Genomic DNA, 26,147 nt, shown 5'->3' with positions numbered 1-26,147 from the left:
CGGATTAAAAAAAAAACCACAACATGTAACGGTTGCATGGAAAAATAGCTGGTCCACGTGCACACTAGGCCACTCTGTAAAAAAAAAAAGATTCAAACGATTATAAATATCTGATTATACATAGTAATGCCTACTTCAAAAAAATCTTAAAGGTGGGCAGCACGTTATTGGAAGTACCCGGAGCTCAATCAAACTCCCGCTGATTTCAGAGGGGAAGGAGCTGGTCGCCCAAGGGCTGGAAAACCCCCTTACCTTGTAAGTATTCATGTTTTAAGAAACGACAAAGAATTTTCCAGATCTTTCGTCAACCCCCTAAACAGGTAATGGTACACATTTTCCCTCCAGGCAGAGAGTTTACACCACGAGATGTAAAATTTACGTTACAGAGACGTCAGCGGGACGACACTGAAACCTGGTGGTGGGCGATCAGGAATCGAATTGCTTGGTGACAGCCCCAGCTCTGAGCGGGTGGGAAGGGGGTGATGGCAGGGCACGGATATTATCTCCTAACAACACCACCTGTAAAATCGACACGACAGAAAACCCGACGCGGCCTTTAACCACGGCTTCCGAAACGCGCTACGGGTAAGTATGAGAGAGATGCCTTTTTATACGAATCTAATGGTGCACCAAACCCCCCAAAGGTCTTTCTCGCAGCAGGAGGAGAAAAACGCCCCGGGCGTTTTCCTCGCGCAGGTAACATCACGACCGCATTAATCTCACATTTTAGGAGAGAAGCTGGGAGCCTCGGTCGCGGCGGTCCCTCCACCTCCGAATACCCGCTCCACAGCCGCCTCCTGGAACCCATAACACCCCTAATACAAAAATACCTTTTGAAATTTTGGACAAATGCATTAAAAATAAAAAAATCACCAGCCTCGCACGGGGAGAACACATAGATGAGGAGTGGGTTATTATTCATTGCCATTAATTCAGAAGGCTTAGCACTCGAGTAGAGCTTCGCTATCCTGGGATACTCAGGTTATTCGGTCAGCACAAAACTACAAAATGAATAACGAATCTTCCGCTCTTCACCAGCCCGTTATAAAGGTCTGACCAGTTATCGAGGTTTTACCCACACAGAATATCGTTTCAAACTCAATAACCAGCAGATGCCAATTTTAAAACCTCTGCCTCTCCTCATACACATACCAGCAATTGACATGAAGTTGATTTTTGTCATAAATGCCCTACGGCTACGCTGCTCAGCCTTTTGACTGAGTACAGGCAGAATTCAGTCCCAGAAAACCTGTCATAAGCAGAAACCGATACATTTCAGCATAAGGTTTGGTTTGGTTTTTTTTTTTTTTTTTTGTATCACATTGAAGTGCAACACAAGCCTTATCTAGACTATTTAAAGGTCAGAGTGCCGGATTTTTTTTGTGCTGATACGCGTACTTCCATAGTCTTCAACACTCGAAGCAGCTGACTCATACGGACTCGGGAGGTTGGTACTTTCATAAGACATACGGAGATGTTTTGGGCGTAATTTAACATGATAACCAGACTCCTATAACATTACGGACTGGAGTTAGCAAGAACTACCGGAAAAGGACTTTACAAAAAACGTGGGGCAACTTGAAATTACTACAGGTCAGTCCCTCTCACCAATTTCTGCTTGTTTTGTTTTGTTTATTTTGCCAGACGGCCAGTCCAATGCACTCTATTCGAGACCCTCTTGCTCTTCACCACTGTCCCCTCTGGCATCCATTCTTTTTTCTTTATGGCTGTTGTAAATTCTCCTCATCTCTTCTTCGTACTTGATAAAATTTTCCCCAAACCGTGTCCACGCTTTGTACGGAACCGTGATGGTGTTACGGTAGGGCGGCCTCACCTCACTTACCTTAAGGAAAATGCCGTACCTGTTGGATCCCACGTCGAAGTAGAAGCGCTTGTTGTCCACTCGGAAGGAGGTGCCCTCGGGGAGCTCCGGGGGCTCATCGCCTCCCCCTCGGCGATCCTCTATGTCCCCCTCGCCGTATTCTTCGATCAGCTGGACCAAAGCATCCCTGAACTCAATCATCCCTTGCGCTGGAAGGACGATCGTCTGCTCCTGTCCCAAGCTGTGGCCAAAATAACCCATCATGCCAGGTCCCCGACTCATGGTTTGCCTAATCCGCAAGAAGCGCCCTCGCTGATTCTCCTTCAGGTCCAGGTAATACTTTCTGTTGTCCCTCTCGATGTACTCCGTTTTGAGGACGCTGTGAGGGTGCTCTTCGGAGCCGACAGACACGGGAGGCGAAGGCGGCGGGTGCTGCTGTCGCCTCCGGGGATGCTGCTCTTTGCCATTGCTGTGCTCGTGCCGGTGACCGTGGCCGCTTTTCAAGCCCAGGTGGGCGTAGTGCTCGATGAAGTCCCCCAGGCAGTCCTTCAGCTCGGCGGCCACGGACAAGGAGAGGGTCAGCTTGCTTTTCCTGATATTGTCCTGCCTGCCTCTTCCTATCCAGACCTCGGCAATCTTCAGGAAGCGGCCTCGGGAGCTCTGTTTCACATCCAGATAAAATCGCTTTTTCTGGATGTCCACCCTCTTGGAGGCCAGCTCCTGGATCTCCATGCAGCCCCCCTGGGAGGAGGCCGGGTAATGGTACTGTTGCTGGGACTGGGAATAAATGCTCCTGTGCAGGCCAGAGCCTCCCAGGTTCCTTCCTCCTCCTCCTCCTCCTCTCCCTCTTTCCATCTTTACCAATCAGCTGGAAATAATACATAACAGAGACACAGATGACAACATCAGCATCAGGGGCCTGCTCGGCGTCTCGGTGGTGTCTCTGCTCGTCGCTGCTCTCCCTACAAAGACGCCTGCCTCCCTCTCCGCTGCCACGGCACGCAGCATCGCAGCAAAAGGATCCCGAGTGCTCTTCCCCTCCCCTGCTCCGGCTCCCGCCGGCCGGCCGACGTCCTCCCAGACAAGGGAGCCCTCCTTCCAGCGGCACGCCGGCCCCGGTGCCCTCGCCGTCTGTACGCCCCCACCCCGGCAGCCCTCCCTGCCCTGCAGACCTCCCCATGCCCCCCTGGCCCAAGCATGGCAGCCTGCCCCACAGCCCCGTCCCTCTGGCGCTACGGACCCCCTCCAGCTGCCCCAGCGTCTGCTCCCCTGCAGCGGGGAGCGGGAGCCCCAGGGGGGTGGGTTGGGGTGACCCCGTTGTTGGGGGGGCACCCACCCCCTCAGGGCTCCCGCTCCCCGCTGCAGGGTGCTCCCCCGTGCCGTTGCGTTCCCCGTCCATCACCCGCCTCTGCCCTTCCTCCCCAGGGCACGAGGGGGGGGCACTGGGGTCCTTCCCAGCACTGCCCCCCAATGCCCCAGTACTGCCCCCCTGGTACCTCCAGAGCCCCAATACTGCCCTCCCAGTACCCCCCATCACTGCATCTCCTGCCCCAGTGCCCCCAGAGCTTCATCTCCTTCCCCCTCAGTACTGCCCCCCTGCCCCCCCACTGCCCCCCAGTACTGCCCTCCTGCCCCCTCACTGCCCCAGCACTGCTCCCCAGTGCCCCCATCACTGCACCTCCTGCCCCAGTGCCCCCAGAGCTTCACCTCCTGCCCCCAGAGCCCTGGCACTGCACCCCCAGTGCCCCCCCATCACTGCACCTCCTGCCCCAGTATCCCCAGAGCTTCACCTCCTGCCCCCCCAGTGCCACCAGCACTGTCCCCCTGCCCCCCAGTGCCCCCCCAGCACTGCCCCCCCAGTGTCCCAATACTGAACCCCTTCTCCCCAGTCCCCCAATACTGCCCCCAGTGCTCCCAGTACTGCCCCCCAGTGCCCCCCAGCACCGCATCTCCTGCACCATCACTGCCCCCCCCTTCACCCCTCCGGCCCCGCCGCTCACCCAAGCACTGCCCCCCTGCCCGGTCACTCACCCCACAGCGCCCATCGCCGCCGTTGCCCTTCACCCGCCGCCGCCGCCACCGCCCGCAGCCGGCGGCCCCGCCGCCCCCCCGCCGCGCAGAGCCACGGGCTGGCGCACCCCTGCCGCCCGCTCCGCCCCGCCCCGCCCCGCCGGCCCGGCCCGGCCCCGCCCGGCCGAGGACGGCGGCGGCGGCGGCGGCGGCGGCGGCAGCGCGGTGGGCGCCGTCGGCTCGCCGGAGGGTGCGCGGCCCGCCCGGCCCCGGGACTACACTTCCCACAATACCCCGCGGCGGCCGGGCCGCCGCCCCACTGCGCATGCGCGTCACCTCGGGTAACCTCCCGCCGCCGCTGCTCGGGGAGACGGCCGGCCCGCGGGGCGGGGGGGGGGGGGGGGGGGCGGAGCGGAGCCGGCTACCTCGGTGACGTATTTACCGCGCGACGCGCCGTGACGCTGAAATGCGTGAGCCGCCGGTGTTGCGGAGCTTGGCCCTCGGTGAGCGGCGGCGTTGGGCTCGCACTGAAGCGGGAGTCCGTGAGGCGGGGAGGGGCGGGCTGAGGTCTCTCCGGCGCCCACGTCTGTACCCGGCGAACGGTGGGGTCCCGGAGGAGGTGGAACGGGGGCCGCCTTCGAGCCTGCCGCCGGTCCTGGCCTGCTGCGGGCACCACCGTGGGCCCTTGGGGACGCCGACACCGGCGGCTGAGGACTGGGAAGGCTGTGCTTTGTGGCCTTCCTACCCTGCGGTACCGGGAGGCGGGGGTTGAAGGCCTCCCCGGGGTGAAGCTTCCCCCCCCGAGGGGGTTCCTGCTGCGCGGGTGGGCTTGGGGTGCTCGCTTCGTGCCCGCCCGGAGGTGAGGGTCGGTGAGGCTGCGGTTTTCCCGTGAAATAACGAGGGGTTTTGGCCCCTGTGCGAAGGCTTTGCTGCGGCTCTACGTCTGCTGCCGGTTGTCCCGAGGGCGTCCTGTCCCCCCCGCCGTGCTACCTTGGAGCAGGTCTCGTCGTCGTTGGTTGGCAGCCGCCCGTGGAACGCTTCCCACTCGCCAGTTCGGGTTCTTGGCTTAAGGCCGGAAAGGTGGGCGACGCCGGGGCGACCAGTGCCTGCTCGTGTGGTGTGGTTACCGAAGGCGCTCTTGAACGTCCAGCTGGTTTTCGGAAAACGCGTTGCTAGGGCTGTGGGGCGGCAGCTGGTGATGTGGGTGCTGCAGGGTGTCCTTGCTTTCTTCGTTTCTAGCCTCTTGCTTCCAGCGATTGCAGCTCCCAGGAACAGAGTGGCTCTAATTGAGGCATCTTGCCAGTGGCTATTTCGTGACTGTTTTAGTATTAAAGTACTTTTCGAAGTTGTCTTTGAGGTGGTAGTTGGTTATGCTACCGCAGAAGTGGACAGGTAACCGAGGGGAAAGTTCTGCTTAGGCTGGATAATCAATTGAAAAATCAAAAGGTGTTTTTGGGTCCTCAAGAACTGAAACAGCATGATTTGCCTAGGATTGGTACTTTCCTGTTGTTGAGGAAGTACAGCTGGAAAGTATGTTCTTACTAAGATGGTAGTGGCCTGATTTTGTTGTTAAAGTGTATTGAGCACCTGGGGACTAGTGGGAAGAAGCAGGATGAGAAATTCCGTCTTTATGAACTGTTTTGCTTCGTCTCCAGGAGGATTTCTAAATCACACTAGAAGCAGTCCAGGTAGAAGCTGGAACAGCTCTGATCCAGTCATCGTTTGCGCACAACTAGGAAATCCTGCTCCGCTTCCCTGAGAGAAAACCCCAGTCGTCAGGGCTGAAAATCTCCTGCTGTTTTGGACAGTGTGTTTTCTTAACTTAAATCTCTTGTAACTTCTCCGTGGAGTGCCTTCCCGTTCCAGGGGATGCGCCCTGCTTCCTGATGCCCTGGGAATAGGCTGCTTCTGCTCGGTGAGCTCGTTTTGTTTGAATTCGGGGCTGGCAAATTTGTGAGTAACTTCAGCCATCATCCAGTCTGCACCAGAGAGCTTAGCAGCACGTGCCTCGTTTGGCTGTACTTTGCCCTGGAAATTCTGCGTGGTTTCTCTTATCTCGGTTGTGGGTTCACAGCCCTGAGGTCCTGTGCAGGGAACGCAGGCCTTGGGGCAAAGTTTGTGTGAGTCTGGTAGTTCTTGTTTTGAATTTTACTTTTTCTGACTTCGCTTGTCAGCAAATGCAGCTGCCTGCTTTTAAGCTAGGTGGCTGGTTCCTATGCTGTTATCTAAAACACCAGATAAATTTGTCTAATTAACGAGGGCTGTGTTGACCAGAGATGGCAGTAGGTGTACTCTTCTGTTCTGAGTCACTGATCTCCATAAAACTAGACTGAACTTTCTTTCTCGAAGGGCTTTAAGAGGTTTTCCTGTTTTTTTGTCTTGTTTTTCTTACTGACATGTGAACAAGAATAGAATGCCTAAAGCTTTTGCGCTGTTTAATGCGGGCAGCTCTGTAAATGTGCATTCCTGTGCACAAGGCAATTTAAGTTCAAGGTAGTGATCTTCTGTAACCTTGTTCTGGCCTGATGGTAGTAACAGCTTGTCTCTATACAAACTATTGACTGCTCTATTTTTTTGTTCTCTTTTTTTTTTGTTATGTAAAAGTAACAGAAATGTGGAAAAAATGCATAAAATGGATTTGCTAACAACTAGTCTGCAGAATAAATATCCACAGTGGATGCTTACCCAAAACCAAGAGGGAGTTTTGGGTGACAAAAAGGTATGTCATCACACGGGGGAAACCTAGTTGGTTGCAAGCTGCATAATAAAACAACATTAGACCATGTGCTTTTAGTTAGACCTGTGCCTCTGATGTTTGTGAACGTTTTCAGCTGTTTTGTCCTATGAATTGTAATTAAATTTAGGTACTCTTGCGTTATTACTGGTTGAATTAGCTTGTTAAAGTATCTTTTTTTTTTTAATTGAAATATCATGTATTGACCAAAAGCAGTGGCTATTATCTCTGTAGAAATTTGTTCTTCGCAATCTTGAATTTCGGTGGCAAAACCACCCAAGTGTAAGGGACCTTTTGATGCATTGCTCACCCAGTATTGTGGGCTGTACACCAGCAAGGACTGGCGATTTTTCATCTATGTAATTTGAGAGCTCAAAACGCAATGACCTCGAGTCGTAGCCTGACAGGGGAGTTTGTTCTGGTAAGGCCCTCCGGCTTTCTGCATTTGCAGATGCTCGGTATTTCAGAAGGTTTTGCAGCTCAGAGGTATCAGAAGAATTAATTGCTCATCAAGGTTATGTCAATTTCTGGTGTTCCAAGAATGTTAATGTGTCCTTGGATGTTTTTTTGTCTGCATATATGAGCAGTTTCAGTATAAAATTTCCCACTAGAAGGGACCTCCCCCTGTAACATCTGAAACAGCTTTAACAATTAGAAAACTAATTAATGAGAGAAAAGCAGAAGACTCAGTTCAGCAGTTTTCCTTCTATAAAGTGGGAGTAAAAAATGAGTAGCGTGGATATAAAAAAAAAAGGCAGTTAAAACCAGCATCACTTTCATTTGCCGTGGTACAGCCTGTGTACTGTGGCACCCTCAACAAGCTCTTTGAGGAAGGATTTTGATTAAACTTTCACCCTTCGTGAACTGGAGGAAATGTTTTGTTGTGCAAGCATGAAATCAGCAGTATCTTTGTTTCAGAATCTCCCCCTTCCATGCAACTTATTGTTCATGAAACTGTATTCAAACCTGCTTTGTGTATTGTGGCCTCTTGATTGACAGGATTGTTTTGTTTTTCAAGTGTTATTGTGTGATACTTAACCCTATTTGCTATTACTGGCATCATAGCTTGCTTGCATATTTTTAACCAGTCTGAAGGTTTTTCAGGCAGGTCAATGTTATCAGAAGTTTTGCAGTTCAAGTAAGTTTATCAGTCTGTAATTTTGTAAAAAAAACTGCTGAAAGGGGGGAAAAAATGCCGACTGGAGCGTTACATTTTACCTTACCTTGTGTGCTTAAAGCTTTAATTTGTAAACCAGTATTCGTCAGTTGATGGAGGATATCGGTCCTTTTAAATATTGCACATAGTTTTAAATCCACGGAGTTTACTTAGGCCTTTGTGAAGTTCCTCACACGTTATATTTGGCAGGGTTAAGTGAAGTGGGCTGGCTGAAATGTGGGACCAAAGAAATGGGGAAACTGAGCTACTGCATACAGCTGTACCAAAATAGGGATGCGTCAGAGGATTTTAACCTGACCAGGTTTGAATGACTTGAAAAATGATTTAACAAGTTATTGTCCCTTCTTTAATTTTTTTTTCCTCAAATTTGAGGGGTGCAAGTGCTACAGCATTTGAAGTAGCGTTGAGGTTTTTTTGACACTGTCAAAAGTGGGTGTTTTCCCTAACCTTGTTCTTGGAAAGCTACTGAATCTCTTTGGCAGGAAGGATCCAACTAAACTAAATTGAGGTGAAAACTCAGCCTGCACGATTTCAGTCCGAGTGCTCGGAGTTCAGCAAAGAAATTGGGGCATGAACCCCAATGTTTTTATAAAGAGGGGGTGCCACCCTATTGTGCGTTGACAGCATGACTGGCCCTGCGTGTGGAGCGCAGTTCTGCTGCAAAGTCAGTCACCACGGGTGCCAGCCTTGCTGGGGTACATCATTGAAGTCGCATGCAGCGGTTGCAGTGCTGACGCATCTCTGTGGCAAGGCTAAGTGTGGCTGGTAACCGAGCCTCTTCCAAATGTTGTTCGACAGAAGTCGCCTGTTCAGAGGAGTGTTTTGGAAGATGGGCTGCCGTTCCTAGAGTTCTGCGGCTCTGTCATTTACAGCTACGAAGCCAGCGACTGTTCCCTTATATCAGAAGATATCAGGTAATAGCTCTTACTCTGTTTCTTTTCTTTTTTTTTGGGGGGTGCTTTTTCCTTTCTGAAAAGGACTTGGCTCTCCTTCTCTTGGCTGATTGTGTGTTCGATGTGTCCGGAGGTCAACAGTTCAGCCAGAGAAAACATCTGGTTGTGTTGGCTGTTACGCATGGCAAATGTGTCTTACTGGTTGCAAGCACAAACTGAACCTATTTCTCGTGATGGTGAATTATCCCTGTGAGAGCGATCCCTGATTTGTCTACACCGTGTGGTGGTTTAAAAATACCTCTCCATTGTGCTACGCGGTTATAGTTTCCCATTTGGTCTTTTTATGGGAGATGCTGTCGCTGAACCTTGCAGTCCCTTTAAGCAGAAGCAGTAAAGGCTCTAACGCAGGTTCTTTGCCTTTCGCAGTACGGATAATTCCATGAACTTCAGTGACTTCCCGGGGAAGTATGAGCTGTAAGAAATCAAGCGTATGTGTTAAGTCATAACTGGGGGCTGTATGTTTGAAGAAAAGGTAGTAAATTCATGGTGCAAATAGGTGATTGTTTTTCCCCCCTTTTTGCATAGCACAGCTCGTAATTTATGGGGAAAAAAATTCTATACAAAACTTTAGGTGCAGTGGGATAGATAAAGAACAAGCTTTTAAGAGAATATAAACTATTCCATCACCTTTTGTATCTGGCTATTTCCTGAGGGCTTGCTATACTACTGTTTGCGTGCAGTAAGATCTGCGAAGGTTTGGAGGGTTTCTTGTACCTTTTGGGACCAGCAGGAACTTCACCTCCGTACAAGTCTTGATTTTAAAATGGTTTCTGTGTCCTGTACATGTGAAAGGAAAGATGCACTGGCTGTGATTCTCTTAATCGTCTTTATGGAAGATGACTTAAGCCTGATATTTTAAATACTGGTAGAAGAACAGTTAAATGTGAAGAATATCCATTTCTTTTTAGGCAGAGTTTATCAGATGGGGCTGCTGTTGGATTTGATATTGAATGGCCACCATCATATACTAAAGGAAAAATGGCGAAAATAGCTGTAATCCAGATATGTGTAACTGAGGAGAAGTGTTATTTGTTTCACATCTCTTCGATGTCAGGTACTGTACTTCGTCTCTTCTTATTAGTTAGGGCATGAGTTGCCCTCTGTTTCTTGTGATTAAGCTTGAACTTAAGCCTTGAGCAATAGCCCATATTTCACACCATGTTGGATAGTAAAAATCCGTCCTTCTCCCCTTTCCCACCTATAATAAAGGGATTTATTCCTTGAGTATTGCCTATGTATATCAGGGGGATCTTAGCCCAAATCTTGCCCTGTGTGCTCGCATACAGCGTTCTAGGTTCTGAACAGGGCAAAAGAATCTTACTTGAGGATTACTTTTCTCTCTGGGAAAGAATATTTTAATTCCGTCTTTAAGATTTAATTCCCTGCTCATACAATGAGCTTTCTGTTTAGTGCCAAAATAAACAACGAACCTAAATTTAGCAGGCTGTGTTTCTTTCTAATTTGGCTTCAATAACAAAAACCCTCAAAAATGATGGCCGTCGTGCTGTTTGTTCCTAATACCTGCATTTCGTGACATCGGTTTTCAGAAAGAATACTGGATACCTGGTGTGATGCAGCTGTGGGGAGAGAAGGGGGTGTGCTCAGCAGAGTCTGAATTCATTATGGATGTGAATAAAAGCTTCCAAATAGGGAAAATAGGAATGAGGGAAGGAGGCTGCAATTTTATAACCTTTGGTTTGAATGTTAGATTGAAACTATGCCTGTGAGATGTCTCTGATTTCCCTGGGGTGTGCATGCTGAGGCATAATAGCGATAATTTTAATGTTGGTGTTCAATCCTTTGTCATTTATAGCAAATGGGGTGGAAAATTTAATTGCTGGAGGCTATTCAATCTGGGAGGCAGAAAGGTACAAGTGCACAAAAGAAAAAGATTTGAGGAAGGGAAGCTAAAGGAAGAACAATCATAAAGAGCTGAAATGCTTTTGACTCTAAAAGTGAAGATGTTTGTGTGTTGACGCTGAGTACGGCTGCGTGTGGGCTACTATGTGTTACAGCAGAAGATGGTGTTTCCCCCTGAATAATTTTCTAAAATTTCTGTTCTTCCCAATGGGAGATGCAGTTTGAACCGAGTGAGATGTCAACCTTTTTGCAGGAACCACAGCCAATTTCTGCTTATCATGCAGAATACGTTTGATCTACGGAAATGTAGATCTTGGCAGAATTAGCCAGTTGGATAAGACTTCGCATTTTTTGTTGCGAAAAAAATAATGCTTCCTTCTGCAGGAGGAAGAGAGTGGAGAGTTCTTGGACTGTGTATAAAGGACAAAAATTTCATTTATTTATCAGGAAGATTCTTGATAATTTTCCATTTCTTACTTTTTTCCTTAGAGACTTCTAAGAAAATGTGGCCTGTTTCTCAGATTGTAGCCTCTGCATAGTCTTGAACTTAGACCTTTTTAGTTCACACAGTCACTTTTCTAGAAGTGAGGTGGTAGAAATGGAGCACAAGTCCTCTACTGGGAAGTTCTGGTCCTTGAAGGTTTTCATGATGATATTCTTAGGTGAAAATCCCTTGTTCAGTAAGTTAGCTGTATATGTTGCAGGCTTTTATTCAGCTTAACTGTATTTCTCTCCTCTACAGAGGATTTGCCATATCGTGCTATGGCTGAGGTGCTTTGGCAATGTTGTGCTTTGTCTGCATCTTACAGCACCAGGCTGCTACAGTTTTGTAGGTGTTTTTAACAGTAATTTTCTAATGCTTTGAATGGGACCTGCAGCTTCACAGTCCACAACGCAGCTGACTGTGGCAATAGTTGCAAAAGTGTCTGTATCGTGTGTCAGGGGTAGCCATGAAAGTGTGGAGGTAGCTGTGTAAAAATGAAACCAGTGATGCAAAGTGATTGGTGAAGTATATAAATACATATTGCAATAGTGAAAAGGTGAAACTTGAAAACAGAACCGAGCCAGATACCAAGTACTATGTGTTTGTGCAATACTGCATGTTTGTAGGTACTAGAATTACACTTGAGGCTAATTCAGGCTATCCAGCTGTGGGTTCCTGAAGGTTTGTGTTTAAGTAAGATGCTCTGAATTTTAACTGGAAGCAAGCACAGAGGGGAGAAAAAGGCTGCTTTTGTTCAGGTAGGAAGTGTCTGTGGCTGTTCCCTCCTGTAGAAAACCAGATGTGAAAGCTGCAGGCTTTTATTCAGTCCTGTAAACTTGAAAATAACCTTTGATCCAGGATTGCTGTGCCATCAGTTTGGGATAAATCAAAATATAATACTTAGCATCTGTGTTCATCCTTGAATATTTTTTTTTCTTATTTACAAGACTGACTTGTCTGGGCTTGGTGGAGGATCTGGTTGGCGAATTCTGTTTTCCAAATGCTATTGTTGGACCAGCCCAGTGTTAGCACTGAGCATGCCTCCGCAGAGTCTGTTTTCCTGGTGATTCCCCATGCTTATGGTTTATTAAACTGTTTCCCGGGAATGTGAAATAGCAAAAACTGGGAAGGAATAATGTGGAAAATAGTAAAAACAATATTGCATTGGGTTTCATGAGCATCCAATTCTGAGAATTAAAATATCTTTTCCGGTTAGAAGTCGTCTTTTTGTTATGTGATTTAATGATCAGTAAGACAAGTGAAATAAGATTGTTTAATTCTTTTACTTGATTTGTTTTCAGATGCAGAAAGAATTTGTGTATTGCAAATATTTCATTCCTGCTTGTCTGCAGATGATACATTACAACCAATTGGTGTTTTCAGTCTTTCCACGGTACAAACAGTCACATAAACAGAGCAACTTTGGGGGCTTTTCCTCTAAAAGCACAGGTTTTTGCAGATGGCCTTTGCGCTAGGATTTTGTCATTTCCATTAGACTTTCTGGCATCTTCCAGTATTTAGTTTCTCATGTTTGGGCTTAATCTATTTTAGGTTTTCCCAAGGGACTCAAAAGACTGCTCGAAGATGAAACAATTAAAAAGGTTGGCGTAGGAATTGAGGGAGATCAATGGAAGCTGATGAGTGACTTTGAAATCAAACTGAAGAGCTTTGTGGAGCTGGCTGACGTTGCTAATGAGAAAGTAAAACTTAAAACCTTTTTGTTGTGGGAGGGAATCTTGTTATTGTGCTATACAAAAGGAGGCTTCCTTGTCTTCATAGCAGTTCGATTCTGATAGCAAATGTATTGTGTAGGATAAAGCAGAGATGTGTTGTAACTCGTTTAAAAAGAACTCTCAAGAAAGTCTGCAGAACTAAGTACTGTCTTTCAGTGAGCCAGTTCTTAATGAACATTTGTCCCCTTGCAGGTCTGTTCGCCTTTTGCATTTATAAGGTATGGCTTTTTAATTCAGCTGCAGATGCATTTTCTTTACTTCTTAGTGATGGAGATTGCCAGAATGCGTCAAGTCAGGGTTTTACTGGCAATGGTGTACTTGTCCCAGCAACGGCTGAACCTTTAAAATAAGATGCAAGAAACGCTGCGGAGGCAGTGAAGGACTGATGCCTGTTTGAAGGGAGGCAGTCCTCCTGCCATGGCTTGCTTGGTGCTGGAAGGAAGCATCAAGGTTTTCCCTGAAGTCCTCCATGGGGAGGTGTTTGCCACATGACCTGGAGCCGTAGAAATATCTTTGTTTCCATGACTCTGAAGTTGGTGTCGCCTCTGCTCTCATGTGGGTGCAGTTTCCAGCGCCTGATGACCCATTGTTTAGAAGCAGTGTTGCATTTGGCGCACCCTGAATTTCAGTTTAGTTGGGTTTTGATGAGATACCATTTGATGTAGGGGCGTCTGTGCCGTCTTATTAGGGAAGAGAGCAAAAGGTTCACTACCTTCCAAATCATCCTGCCATTCTCATTTCCAGCGTGTCCCTTAAAGCTTTTCTGCCTCTCTGTATATGCAAGGCTTTTCCTTACCTGTACTCAGTTTCTCCATGCACTTCTCTTTCTCCTTCTGTGTTTTTTTTTTTTTTTGTTTGGTAGGATAATAGCAACAATTGTGGTTTCCTGGTGGAGGATAGAGATTTATGCCCAGAAATAGTACTACTAATACCTTTCTCTGTTCTGTGCTTTATGTACCATGTGTAATTAAATCACAGTGGGGGAGTGGGGAACGTGATTTATCATCAGCATTTGGGGCAGTGCTCTCCCTGTGAGCCACCTTGAAGTTTCAGTTCCTACCGGGTTGGAAGTTGTACAAATTAAATCGTTTTGCTCAAGCAATAGAAGGAGCTGTTGCTTTTCAGACTTGGAGCTTCCTCAGTTCAGCCCTGCCTTTTTTTTATCCCAGCATCCGACTCCAGGATAATTTGTTATGAAGAAGAGCAGTGTGATCTCTGATAGCAGCTTTAAAGTCTTCTGCTAAAGAGAAAACAAACCAAAAATACACTTGAAAGTGAAGCTTGAGAGAACAAAGAATAGGGTTATATATAATGGCACAATGGGAGAGGGAGGGCTGGGGGAAGGTAAAAGGAACAGTGGGTAGGGGTTTTTTAATACCAGATTTAAGGGGATGAGCTGATAATGCTGCACTGCCACTGTTGGGCTCGACAGTTTTGCGTGTTTTGCAAGTGCTGGCAAGTTGGAATAGCAGAGGGCTGTCCCCGTGAGTCCTGGATCCTTGGGGTCTGAAGGAAAGTTTCCCAAACTGGCTGTTAAGACAATAGCATGTAGCAACTGTGATTGACAAGTACGATTACAAAAGCAATTGAAAACAGCAGTGTGGTGGGGTGACTTCTAGAGAATTCTAATGAACTGCTTCCCAGCACACTGAGTAGTGGTTAGCGTGGTCTGTAACTGTGCTCTTTTGCTTGCGCTCGGTTTCAGACTTGCAAAAGATGACAAAACACAGGCAGACTTTAATATTCCTGTGTATATATTAAATAAATTCCTGGTGTTTGATATTAAGTTTCTCTAACTAGAAAGGCAAATAATGGAAAAATCCTGCAGGAGAGAGGGGCTGCTGTTTAAGTCTATGGCTTTTACTTTATCAACCTGGAGACTACATTGTACAGATATTTTCTATTTTTGGTAGTGTGACAATACCACCTCACACTGCGTGGACTCATCTGGCCCTAATGCCATCTTTCCAGCTTGACAATGTAGGTATGTCCTTTAACAATACACTTCTAGGGCGGGGAAGTACAGGTTTCAAATGGCCAAACTGCCTTTTAATATGATGAAAGCAGAATTAGGCCTGGAGAACCGTTACTGCTTTGAGAAACTAGTTAGTTCTAACTAACCCAGAGCTCTTTGTTTCTAATGAAGGATTAAGTACAGTTTGCCACTTCTAGGAATACATACTGCCAGGTCCAATTGCTTTCCCCTTTAAACAAGTCCTCTGTTTTTTTTTCTTTCCCCAGCTGAAGTGTAAGGAGATATGGAGTCTAAATGGTCTGGTAAAACACCTTTTTGGCAAGCAGCTTTTGAAGGATAAGTCTGTCCGCTGTAGTAACTGGGAAGAGTTTCCACTCAATGAAGAGCAAAAATTGTATGCAGCCACAGATGCCTATGTACGTACAAGAAGAGATCACCATTCCACAAGTATCAATAAATTCCTTCTCTAATGTGCTGTTAGCTGCTGTTTTTAATGCCTTTCTGCTACAGGACGTAATGAACGTAGGAAGACTCGGAGGTCCACTGTGGATATGGGATGCTTAAAGGTGGAAATGCCACCAAGTAGGTTGCTGTCCAATTCCTTGTCTGTCTTAAGTTTTTAAATCTCAGAGTTCATCCAGAGCTTCATAATATCTTCTCTGTTGAAGATGGTACTGCTTGTACCTGACTCGGTAACCTGTCTCGTTGCTGAGATCACTTGGAGTGGATATTGTGGTGAACGTTTCGCGTAGAAAACTGAATGTAGACGGAAGAAAGAAACCCCGTTCCGCAGCAGCCTTGAGCCTCCCATGAGGTCCTTACCTCTTAACACTTCATGGTGTTGCAAGATTTGCCTTTTTAGTGAAGTCTGTTCACGAAGCAGAGCTCCTGGAAGTTCTGCTGTGCTCTGAACGTGCCAAGTAACACAGGCAACAACGAGTATGCCTGAGGAGTGTCTGTCCATTTGGGCTCACTTCAAGTTGTAACCTCAGGGAAGTGAGTTTTGATGGAGCAATCAGGTGAACTTTCTGTCTGGATGGAGTAAGCCTAAATTCTTGCAGCGTGATTATCCCGCATAGGTGTAACATGGCTGATATGTATTTAAGTACAGTAATCGCTTACAGAAGTGAAGAGTGGGTAATTAGTTTTTGGTTCCCTTGTCTGCAGCTATTCACTGTAGCGTGTTAGTACTTTTGGATGTGTTTTCTACTGGGGTTTTTGGTCATCTTTCTTGAGCTGCTTATGAACCAAAATCCTGCTAAATGTAAAATATGAGATTAAAATTAATAAGCAACTTTGAAGAAATACAACCTTCTCCAGTGACTAGTACAGCAGAACCACAGTATGGATTACCAGGCAGAGTAATTTAGTTGCATATGAATTTTTGTAGCTCTGTAGAAGTCTCTGCTTTTTCACTGTTTTGAAAAGAGCGTAGTTTTCCCGCAGTTCTGTGAAGGGATTTACCAATATGCTGCTGGGTGCTGCCTGCTTCCTGGGAGAAAATTGTTCTTTGTGGCAGCAAAATAAAACCCCCTCAGGCTTTTATTTCTCTGATGAGGTTAGACAGAGGAAGGGAAGTGCGACAATGGTCTCTCTTTTCTTTTCTGATTCAGGAAACTTTGCATATTTTCTAGTTTAGTTAAATGTTAAACTGTGGAGGGTTTAGCACCTGTTAAAACCCAAACCAGTAAGGAAAGGAGCTCTATTTTTGGTGCCTGGTGCAGCTGCTGTAGCCAGCTTTCTCCAGGCAATGCCTCTTTCTCGCTATGCTCTGTTCACCTGGCCTGCCTTTTGGAGCCTTACAGGAAAACACGAGGGAGTAACTTGTTTCTTTCTCTCTCCTCTTTAAGATGTGTTGGTTAACATGTGTAGCCTAATTAGCACATTCCTGGCTTTAGGCTGCATTTTCCTGTTAGAACTTATTATTCATATCAAGGGAAATATTAAGCACACAGAATCTATCTTAGTAAGTTCATAGCTATTCTCTTGGAGCAGTACATGAAATCTGAATGAGGTGGAGCAGATGGCGAGACCGGGAGCAGAGTACTTGGAGATCTCTGTTTGCAGCTAACTTGATAAGATAACCGTGCTGGGATCTATATAAGAGTATACACTACAGTGCGGACCCCAAGTCAGGACTTTGCCTTTTGTGAAGCATTTTGTAAAACGTAACCTGGTTGTGATGAACAATGCACTAAGGCAGACCATTGACCGTTGTATGGCATGAGCCAACAACTCAGAAATTGATGTTCACAATGTATTCATGCTATGGTTTGCTGAATTAATTCTTGGGTTTTTTTGTTTAGTCTCTAAGATGTTTTTTCTCTGCAGGATACCGAGTACTAATTTTTTCTCCTTTCTTTTGCAGGCTGGCTTCATCATTTATCAAAAGCTGAAAAATATGAATAACAGTGACCGGAAATTATTTTGTGTAAGAGGTAAGTTATACATTCAAGCATAAGGCATTTACTCAATGTACAATTGAATATTTCCCAACAGGTTTTTTCATGGTATCTTTGTGTCAGGATTGTCTGGCTTCTTGGCGATTAGAGATCGCTTCCAGAGAGAACAGACTGTAAAGGCTCTTAGATGACCCGCGTTACCATACTGTGTAACTATTTTCCATGATGACGTAGGAATGCAGTCTTGGTATGTTGTTTGTTTCAGCTGTATACAGAGATGGTAAGAATTCCTGCTGTCATTCCAGTTTGTTTATGGAAGCACTTCAGTGAGTTAATTTCAATTCTGCTGACGCAGGGACAAAAATCTAGTTTAAGAAATAAGACCACCAAAAAAATAGATGTTAGGAAGTAATGCTTTTCTTGAGGCGTACAAATAGGACCCAAATTTTTTTGAGCGGCTTAGCATTATTTACTTGATTAGACAAGTGATTCTAAAATCTTAGGTTTTGTTCAGTTCTGTGCTTCATAAGGAAAGTTAAGTATTGCATGTAGCTTATGGTTGAAAAAGAGGCGGGAGGGAAGTTTGTTTCCTTTTTGTACTGGCTGAATTTTACTTTTCTATCAAAGACAGAAGTGGCAGTACTATCACCTTAATATGAGGTGCAAATTTTTGGCTTTGGTTTAGTCAGCATATCTGTGTTAGCACCTCTTTTCTGGAAGCTGGAGGGTATACTGGGGAAGGATCACTTTGTAATGGTCCTGTATCTTTTTTTTTCCCTGAGCATGTGTAATGGGCCACTGGAAGAGACGCAATGCTGAATTACATCGAAGCGTGGCCTGATTCTGTGTACTTGATTTTTAAGCACCGGAAAAGGCTGTCTTACCAGCTGTAGATCTTGTAGAAATGCAGTTACTTGAATGGAACTTATTTGCTTATAGATGTTAGACCTCAGTTATTGTGAAATAACTCTGATGGCACTTCTTATAGATGATGTGTTGTCAGAGGGTGTGAAGGAGCGCTTGACTTCACTAGCTGAAGAGATAACGGACATGGCTTCTCGCATCCCTGACTCTTCTGGACAACATGAAAATTTGCAGAGGTCAGATTTTTGCCAGCCTGTCTCTACTTTACCTGCAAGATGAGTGTTTTGTTCTTGATCCCTGAGGTCCCACGCAACAAAATACATGTGTGTTAACAGCAGTCTCTATCTGTGCATCCTTTTCCAAGAAAAAAAGCATACTACAGTCGGTGGGAAAATATTGTCTTCATACGTAGGAACATGGGTTTTCACTGCTCTAGTTGCAATGGGTTTGACACTGAACTTGGCTGAATCTGTTTCTTCTTGCTGAAATGCACAGCAAGACCTTCTTTCATAAATACTCGGGACCCTTGCCTGACTAACTACTAGAGATCTGGAGACTTGATACAAGCGTGGGGGCAATACCACAAACAGTGTTTTCGGAGAGTCTTTTATTCAGTGTAAAGAAATTTAATTTTCTTCTCACGGAAGTGGAATGCCAATTGCATATGAGTGAGCCTTTATATGTGAAGTTTTGGACAAACTCTGTCTGGAGAAACAGACTGCTTTAGAATCCTCAGTTCTGCTTGTGGCTAAGATATATGTGGTAACTGCCTTTATCATTTTGGTTTACCTTCCTTGTTCTACCTTCCAGGGCTGCAGAAATACTAGCTGACATATCAGAGAACGTAAATGCCTTAAGAAGGATGCTGTTTGGTTCAGGTTCCCCTTCTGCGCTGGAGAGGAGCTGTGGCGCAACTCCAACATATCTTGAAGCAGAGTCAGCAAATGTTGAAGCACAAAAAGTTGAAATGCCTGAATTTGCTAAACAACTTGAAGGTGACTTCAACATCTGCTCTGATGCTACGCTAGCTGGCCTCTGGGAGGGAGATGGTAATGAAGAAGAGGCAGAGAGAGGTAACACTGTGGAAGATGGGGCTGCAGCAACCAGCTCTAAGGACAAAGCAGACAGAGATGACTTCATGTCACTAGACATTACTGAGCAAGAACTTCAGATCTTGGAACATCAGGCTGCAAAAGAATTGGTCGACGAAGCTGTGCCTGAGGTAATGAGAAAAGCCCTCATTAATCATGGACACTCAATAGAGGAAGTGATCTCATCCTTAATTTCCCCCAAGATTTTAAAAAGTTCTATTCCTGAGAGAACATTAAGGTGGGCTGGAAGAAGGGCTCAGAGTCTGGAAAATACTTGTGGAGGTAGTCAAGCACTGAGCTGCTCTTCAGTCATGTGTTTGGAAAGATTAGTGCTGAATACAGAAGCTCTAGATAGTCTGATTAGTTTTCCTCTTTAAGTTCCTAATATGTTATCAAAGAATTTCTTGCAGTATGGGGACAAATTCTGCACTTGAGCATCACCAACTTGGTCATGAATAAAAAGCAGATCTTTTTCTATGGCATCTGTACATAGCGGTCCTTCTAGTGACTGCTGAATGTGGATTGATGCCTTTTAAATCAGGTTATAATTTCTTTGTTCCAGGTGTTTCACACATCTGGTCATACTGCTGTTTTTCTCTTACTACAGGGCCTTGTTATGTTCTAATATTTCTTTCAGATTTTTTTTTAAGGGGCAGGCTTCAGAGCTGAATGTTGAGCTTACTTTGTATCAAAAATAACTAAGAGCATACAGAGAAATTATTTACAGTACGTTGTTGTGGTTTAACATTGTAATGAACTCCTCCCCTTGCTCCTAGCCTGGCGAGCAACAAGGGGTTTCTGCTATAGTAATTCCCATAACATGCAAGTCAAGTCCCAGGTTACAACAATTTAAAGTATTTCCATTACAATCTCCACCCTGGTCCCTTGGGTTTAACATTGCAATGTACTCCTCCCCTTGCCCCTGCTCCGGCTTGGACTTACCCACAAACTGCAGTCCCTTAGGGTTGTACCTGCTCCAAGTGGAGCCTTATCTACGAGCCACAGCCTCTTCAGGGGTGTACCTGCTGTGGCATAGACTTATCCACAGCCACAGTCGCTTTGAGGTGCACCTGGTCCAGTGTGGCCTTCTCCATGGGCCACAATGCCTTCAGAGATATATCTGCTCCAGCGTGGCCTTACCCACAGCCACAGTCCCTTCAGGAGTAAACCTGCTCCAACATGGCCTTACCCATGCCTGCGGTCCCTCCAGGGGTGTACCTGCTCTGTCGTGAGCTTATCCATGGCCATGCACTTTGAGGTGCTCCAGCATGACCTCATGCACAGCCACCGATGCTTCAAGGTGCACTTGCTGCAGCATGGACTTATACACAGCCATAGATGCTTTGAGGTGTACCTTCTCCAGCGTGGAATTCCCCTAGGGCCGCAATCCCTTCAGAGGAATACCTGCTGCGGCACAAACATAACCACGGCTGCAGACGCTTTGAGATGTACCTGCTGTGGCGTGGACTTATCTACGGCCACAGACGCTTCAGGGCGTCCTGCTCCTGTGTGGACTCATCCACAGGTCACAGTCCCTTCGACTCCAGTTCATGCTGGAGTTCCAGCCTGTCCAGTACAGCAGCGATGCCCTGGCCACCTGCCAGCCCAGGTGCATGGCCACTGCTGTTACCAGAAAGTTCCCAGGCACAGCAGAGTAAGATGATAAGCAGTACGGCAAGCAGCGAAAGCAAAAAGCAGCCACTAACGAGCACTAGACTCTAATATACAGTAAGGCAAGCAAGCCCAGAAGCCTGCCAAATAATAGCTAAACAGCACTAACAGCTATAAAATCCATCTAGCACATTCCGGTCAAATCTGTTATCTCGAACCCTTCGAGCCCCACATTGGGTGCCAAAAAGGACTGTTGTGGTTTAACCCCAGCTGGCAGCTAAGCACCACACAGCTGCTCACTCACTCCCCTCACCCAGTGGGATGGGGGAGAGAATCAAAAAAAAAGTAGTAATACTCATTGGTTGAGATAAAGACAGTTTAATAGGACAGAAAGGACGAAAATAATGATAATGGTAATAATAATATGATAATAATAAAAGAATTTAGAATATACAAAACAAGTGATGCACAATGCAGTTGATAACCACTTGCCAACCGATGCCCAGTTTAGTTCTGGAGCAGTGATCTGCTCCTCCTGGCCAATTCCCCTCGGTTTATATACTGGGCATGATGTCATATGGATGGAATATCCCTTTGGCCAGTTGGGGTCAGCTGTCCTGGCTGTGTCCCCTCCCAGCTTCTTGTGCCCCTCCAGCCTTCTTGCTGGCTGGGCATGAGAAGCTGAAAAATCTTTGACTTAGTATAAACACTATTTAGCAACAACTAAAACCATCAGTGTGTTATCAACATTATTCTCATACCAAATCCAAAACATAACACTGTAGCAGCTACTAGGAAGAAAATTAACTCTATCCCAGCCAAAACCAGGACGTATGTACAGAGAGTTGAAAGGTTGTGGGTAAAATAGAAATAACTTTGCTGATAAGAAAAAATAATTATTTTTTCTTAGGAGGCATGCTCCACAGACAACGAACAAAATATTTCCTGTGTCATTGAAAGTGATGAAGAACTGGAAATGGAGATGCTTAAAGTGAGTGCCTCAGGGTTTTGGTTTTTTAATTTATTTTGTAACGATGATGCGCTTGGGTCACAGTGGAGCGTAGTGTAGTTGAGGGGAGGGAATATGAGGCAAAACGGTGTTGCTTACAGAAGGTGGACAGAAGACAGCTGAATGTGTGGATACCTAAAGAATTCCATGTGCTAGTGTTAGACTTCAATATCGCTGGCGTCCTACTGCATCTTTACTATACCAGCTTGGACTTGATCCACCCACTTACTGCGTTTGTGTAGATTATCATTCATAAACTGATCTGCTCCGAGTGTCATGCGTTCAAACCCTTGTCCAAGGGGTTGAGCTGACAGGGCGGTTTGTGCGCTGCAGGTGCTGCTAACCTGGGCTGGAGGTCAAATTGCTTGGTAGCCATGTTTTGCTGGGCCTCTTTTAAAGTGTTTTTACTGGTATGACTTTTATTTCCTGAAATAGAAGATTTAGATGTTGAGTCTTATTTTTCTTTACCCTGGCTTTTTTTCCTGATCCCCCAGAGAGTGCTATATATATTTCAAGTCAAGGGACTGAACGTTTCCGCCAGAGCGGTTACAAGTGTTTCTGCGCTTGTACACATGTGAAGGTTAAGTGTGTTGCTTACAGCTAGGTCGGAAGCAAGACTCAAAGGTCTGGGGAGAAAAGTTGAATTTTCTTCTAGGGAAGGACCAGGTCTCTTCTGGATGGTTCTCAGTGCTGCACGTGATTCTTCTGTAAGTGCAGTTTACTCAAAAGCTAACTTGAGTAGAAGGGGTTTAGTTAGTGTTCCTCCGAGTACCATGTTTTGGAAACAAGGAGTGTAACGTGACATTGGGATCCCGTGCTTTCTGTTTCTGGTTTTTGTGACTAGCTGCCTAAGTCACTTCTCAGTGAAACTTGTGCCTTCATCTAGTTGAAAGTTAAAAAAAAAAACAAACCCCAAACAAAAACAAAAACCAACTGTTGGTTTAATAAAATAACAGATTTTAATGTCTTCAAAATTTCAAAGAGCTTTTTGCAAAGAAGAAACAAAAGCCGTTGTAATGGTACCCCGGAAATGGCTCTTGGAATTTGAATGCTACTGATAAAGTAGTTTGACCATTGTGCTTTTCTTTGTGCTGTGTGCCAATAGATCTAAGTTTTATGCCATAAGTAGATTAAAACTCATGTGTCCCTGTATTTTATTACCTCAGACATGTGTTGTATCTTTTTCATGCTCCAAAATAACTTTTTCTCCTGATTTCTCAGTCTTTAGAAGATGTAGATGATTGCAATGGAGTTTTAACTGAAAGAGAGTCCAATAAAGCCAGGAAAACTCCTGACACAGAATTAAACCTTGCACCAGACGGTGATGAAGATGAAGGCATTGAGGAAGAAGAGGAGGAACGTTTGGGTATGTTTTAAATTATAGTGCATGGTTAAACTAAAAAAATTCCACTGTTTGTAGAAGCAGATGTGGAAGCACAATGACATTTTGTGCTTGATTTCTTAAAGCAGAAAGTTAAAGCTCATCTAGGTTTTGAAAGGAGTACTTTGTCTCTGTGTCAAGATGAAATTTTAAAGGTGTCCTTGGCAAAACCTAGTTGACTCCTGCCATGATCAGTAGTCGTTATGTATGCTTAATAGGAGTAAAACTGACCTGGGGATGTGGAGGTCATGCAGAATCGAGGGGACCTATTCAGAACACAGCAGAGGGGAAGACGGTACCTCCACTGCATGCTTTTGTTCTGTTGTCCCACTACTGCTGCTTCGTGGTACAGTTCTTAGGAAGTTCTGGCTTGGGGGTGATCTTGACCTAATGCTTTGGAGCTAGCCCTGTGGAGACAAATCAAATGGGGGAAAAGAGGCTGAAATGTGAGGTGAGATACACCTTGGCTTGTTTGGACCGTCACTGTGTGGAAGCTTCCTTCCCTGGTTGGGTAAGTTAGACTGTGGACCTTGTCACTGAAAGTAACAGCATCAGCCAGGAGAAGAGCCGCTTGCTTCTTCCAAGCAGAACGTGGGCTGCTACATGGGAACGGATCGGTTAATTGTTTCTTTGTTCAGTTCATCTCTCTAAACAATAGCCAGACAGGCTGTTACAGGGAATGTGTGCTTGCCCAACAGACAAAAACTAGGTGGAAATGTCATGCTTTCTATTGCTGAATGTTAATTAAAAATTTCAACAGAGAACTTGAATGTGTTTCTTTGGTGTTCGCAGCAAGATCGGGATCCCCTTGTATGTCATTTTTGGACCGTGACTTTGTTAGCAACTTGCAGTCTCGGGTATTGATTAGTGTAACTTCAGTAGGGCCTTTAAGGCGTGCCTAGTAAAACATCTCTAGTACCTCGTCTGAACATGTTCCAAATAACGCAGCTATGCATTACAATACCTATCACTTTATTATCTCATTAATCAAGCCATATGTTCTCTTCCTCATGCAGGGTCTCTGAGGAGCCTGTTTGTGTTTTTTTAATCCTTTAAAGATATTTACGAGCTAGAATAGAGTTTGATGTCTCTCTTTCAACTGGAGTTGCCCAAATCCTAGGCCCTGGGCATAGCTAACCATGAGCAGACTGTTGTTTGTCAAGGCAGTGCTTCATCTCTTTAAAATTCAATTGCAGATGAGCTTTTTTCCTCTTCTCTCCCACTAAAGATCCATTGCTGCCAGTACCTAGTGAAAGCCACATCACATGTCTGAAGACATATTTTGGGCATTCTTCTTTTAAACCGTAAGTATATTTTCTGTTAAAATGTACATTCTAGGGTTCGTTTTCTTTCCCTTTTTTCAACTCGTTATTTTTTTATTACTACTTACTTTAAAAACCACTAACAAACTAGGACCGCTGCAAAATCCCTAGGAAAAGAAAAGCAGCCCTTGCCACAACAAGATGTCAAAATAAATCTTACGGAGTGTTAGCTACAATACTGTACTCTCACAGTAGCGGATGAGTTTCTTGACTCTTCTGATAGCAAACCTCCCATGATTGAAGATTTATTGTATCGGGTCTAGTTCAGGTGTTTTGAACAGCAAGCAACAAACTGCACAGATGTTATTCTCTGTATGATAAACGTCCTTAGTCTGGTTATCCTTTGTTATGTGGCTCTAATTAAGGAGGAACAGGCTTCTGTCTATCTAGTGTGGTGTAATTGCAGTGCAGTATGTGCTTGTGTACTCGAGCATTGCTGTTACAGTTCTTAAGTTCAGTGGGAATGGGATGAGGTCTTCCTGGATGACTGGTGGTGAAATGCTTTCTGTGGAAGACATGGCCTAAGAGCAGAACTTGGGGGGGAATTGTTTTACTCCATTAAAGTATTTGGTTAACTTCTGGAAGCAGGAGTGGGGGGATATTTTTTTTAATTGACCACAGTTATGTACACTTGCAAGACCACAAAAGGATGACAGTTGTTTGGCAAAACCAAGGTCCTGTTTACAATCTCTTGTGTTGAAGAGAACTGTAGTTTTCACAGTGTTTGTGGATCAGTTATTAACGTATGGGAGACATGGTTGGTTTTGTGATATTCTGTGAATGACTGCATCAAATGTTGCTTGCCTTAGTCCTGTTAGAGATCCCCACTGTAACACTGGTGGGATCTACTCCAACTACTGCAGTAGTTGGAGTGTTTGAGTGGTTGCTGCGTGCAAAGACAACGCTCTGTAAGGCAGCCGGAAGGCTTTCTTTAACCTGAAATTCAACTGAATATGCAGTTTCACAAAACTTACATGTTATGTGTGGTGGCAAAAATAAATTATTCCCCTTTGTTTAATTTAAAGGGTCCAGTGGAAAGTGATCAATTCTGTTTTAGAAGACAAAAGAGATAATCTTGTTGTCATGGCAACTGGTAAGTTACCTTTACATCCTAAGAAGCAGTGAAAAATTTTTTCCTTTTCGGGGAGAGTAGGACTCAAACTTGGAGGCTGTCCATGTGGCTCATGTGAGCAGGGTGCCCTGATTGAGACTGTGTAAGTCTGAGCCAGCTATGCTGGCTACTTGTTTTTCTGTCTTAGCCTTTGTCACTGGCCTTGGCGTAGAGAGAGAGGTCTCGAATGGATGCTGACCATATTTATCTTGCATCTTTGTTCCTCTATAGCAGAAGAAACATCACTTTTTTTTTTTAGGGCTCAGCAAGGTGTTAGATTTGTCTTCTATAGCTGTATGTTATAGCTGCATAGAAAGCGTGATGTTTCACTTCTGCCTCTTTTCTTTAAGGCTATGGAAAAAGCTTGTGCTACCAGTTTCCTCCTGTTTACACTGGATATACAGGAGTTGTCATCTCTCCTCTTATCTCCTTGATGGAGGACCAGGTGCTGCAGCTGACGTAAGTAACATGGTAGTAACAAGCTGCTGCTGTATTGCCTGTGGAAACCCACGGATTCTGCGTGTGGCATTTCTTGGTGTTTAAGGTTGTAGCTTCGTACAGCAAGCTGTTTGCGTGTCAGCTGTAAAGCATATGTTTCTCAAGGAACA

At 45.4% G+C, this 26,147-nt stretch overlaps 2 protein-coding genes across 4 annotated transcripts in view; one reads left to right on the top strand and one right to left on the bottom strand.

Annotated features, from left to right (window-relative positions):
• Positions 1-1,379: 1,379 nt before the first annotated feature.
• On the bottom strand, positions 1,380-2,677 carry PURG (purine rich element binding protein G). Its single transcript, XM_050896215.1, has one exon. The coding sequence runs from the start codon at positions 2,675-2,677 to the stop codon at positions 1,664-1,666; it is 1,014 nt and encodes a 337-aa protein (XP_050752172.1). The 3' UTR covers positions 1,380-1,663.
• Positions 2,678-4,850: 2,173 nt separating this feature from the next.
• WRN (WRN RecQ like helicase) overlaps positions 4,851-26,147 on the top strand; it is a 48,518-nt gene continuing 27,221 nt past the window's right edge. For all 3 annotated transcript variants that reach the window (XM_050895604.1, XM_050895605.1, XM_050895603.1), the window contains exons 1-15: positions 4,851-4,912; positions 5,488-5,747; positions 6,437-6,551; positions 8,542-8,657; positions 9,605-9,750; positions 12,592-12,740; positions 15,015-15,164; positions 17,117-17,186; positions 18,139-18,250; positions 18,825-19,236; positions 21,627-21,707; positions 22,947-23,091; positions 24,335-24,410; positions 25,454-25,521; positions 25,890-25,998. In XM_050895604.1, the coding sequence (XP_050751561.1) occupies positions 6,456-6,551; positions 8,542-8,657; positions 9,605-9,750; positions 12,592-12,740; positions 15,015-15,164; positions 17,117-17,186; positions 18,139-18,250; positions 18,825-19,236; positions 21,627-21,707; positions 22,947-23,091; positions 24,335-24,410; positions 25,454-25,521; positions 25,890-25,998 (1,730 nt within the window). In that variant the 5' untranslated portion in view covers positions 4,851-4,912; positions 5,488-5,747; positions 6,437-6,455. The remainder of the gene's footprint in view (positions 4,913-5,487; positions 5,748-6,436; positions 6,552-8,541; positions 8,658-9,604; positions 9,751-12,591; positions 12,741-15,014; positions 15,165-17,116; positions 17,187-18,138; positions 18,251-18,824; positions 19,237-21,626; positions 21,708-22,946; positions 23,092-24,334; positions 24,411-25,453; positions 25,522-25,889; positions 25,999-26,147) is intronic.

The sequence above is a fragment of the Gymnogyps californianus genome, chromosome 4 (genome assembly GCF_018139145.2).
Source record: "Gymnogyps californianus isolate 813 chromosome 4, ASM1813914v2, whole genome shotgun sequence".
In the NCBI taxonomy this organism is placed as follows: domain Eukaryota; kingdom Metazoa; phylum Chordata; class Aves; order Accipitriformes; family Cathartidae; genus Gymnogyps; species Gymnogyps californianus.
The sequence above is the reverse complement of the archived record's forward strand: the minus strand, read 5'-3'. Positions and strand labels throughout refer to the sequence as shown.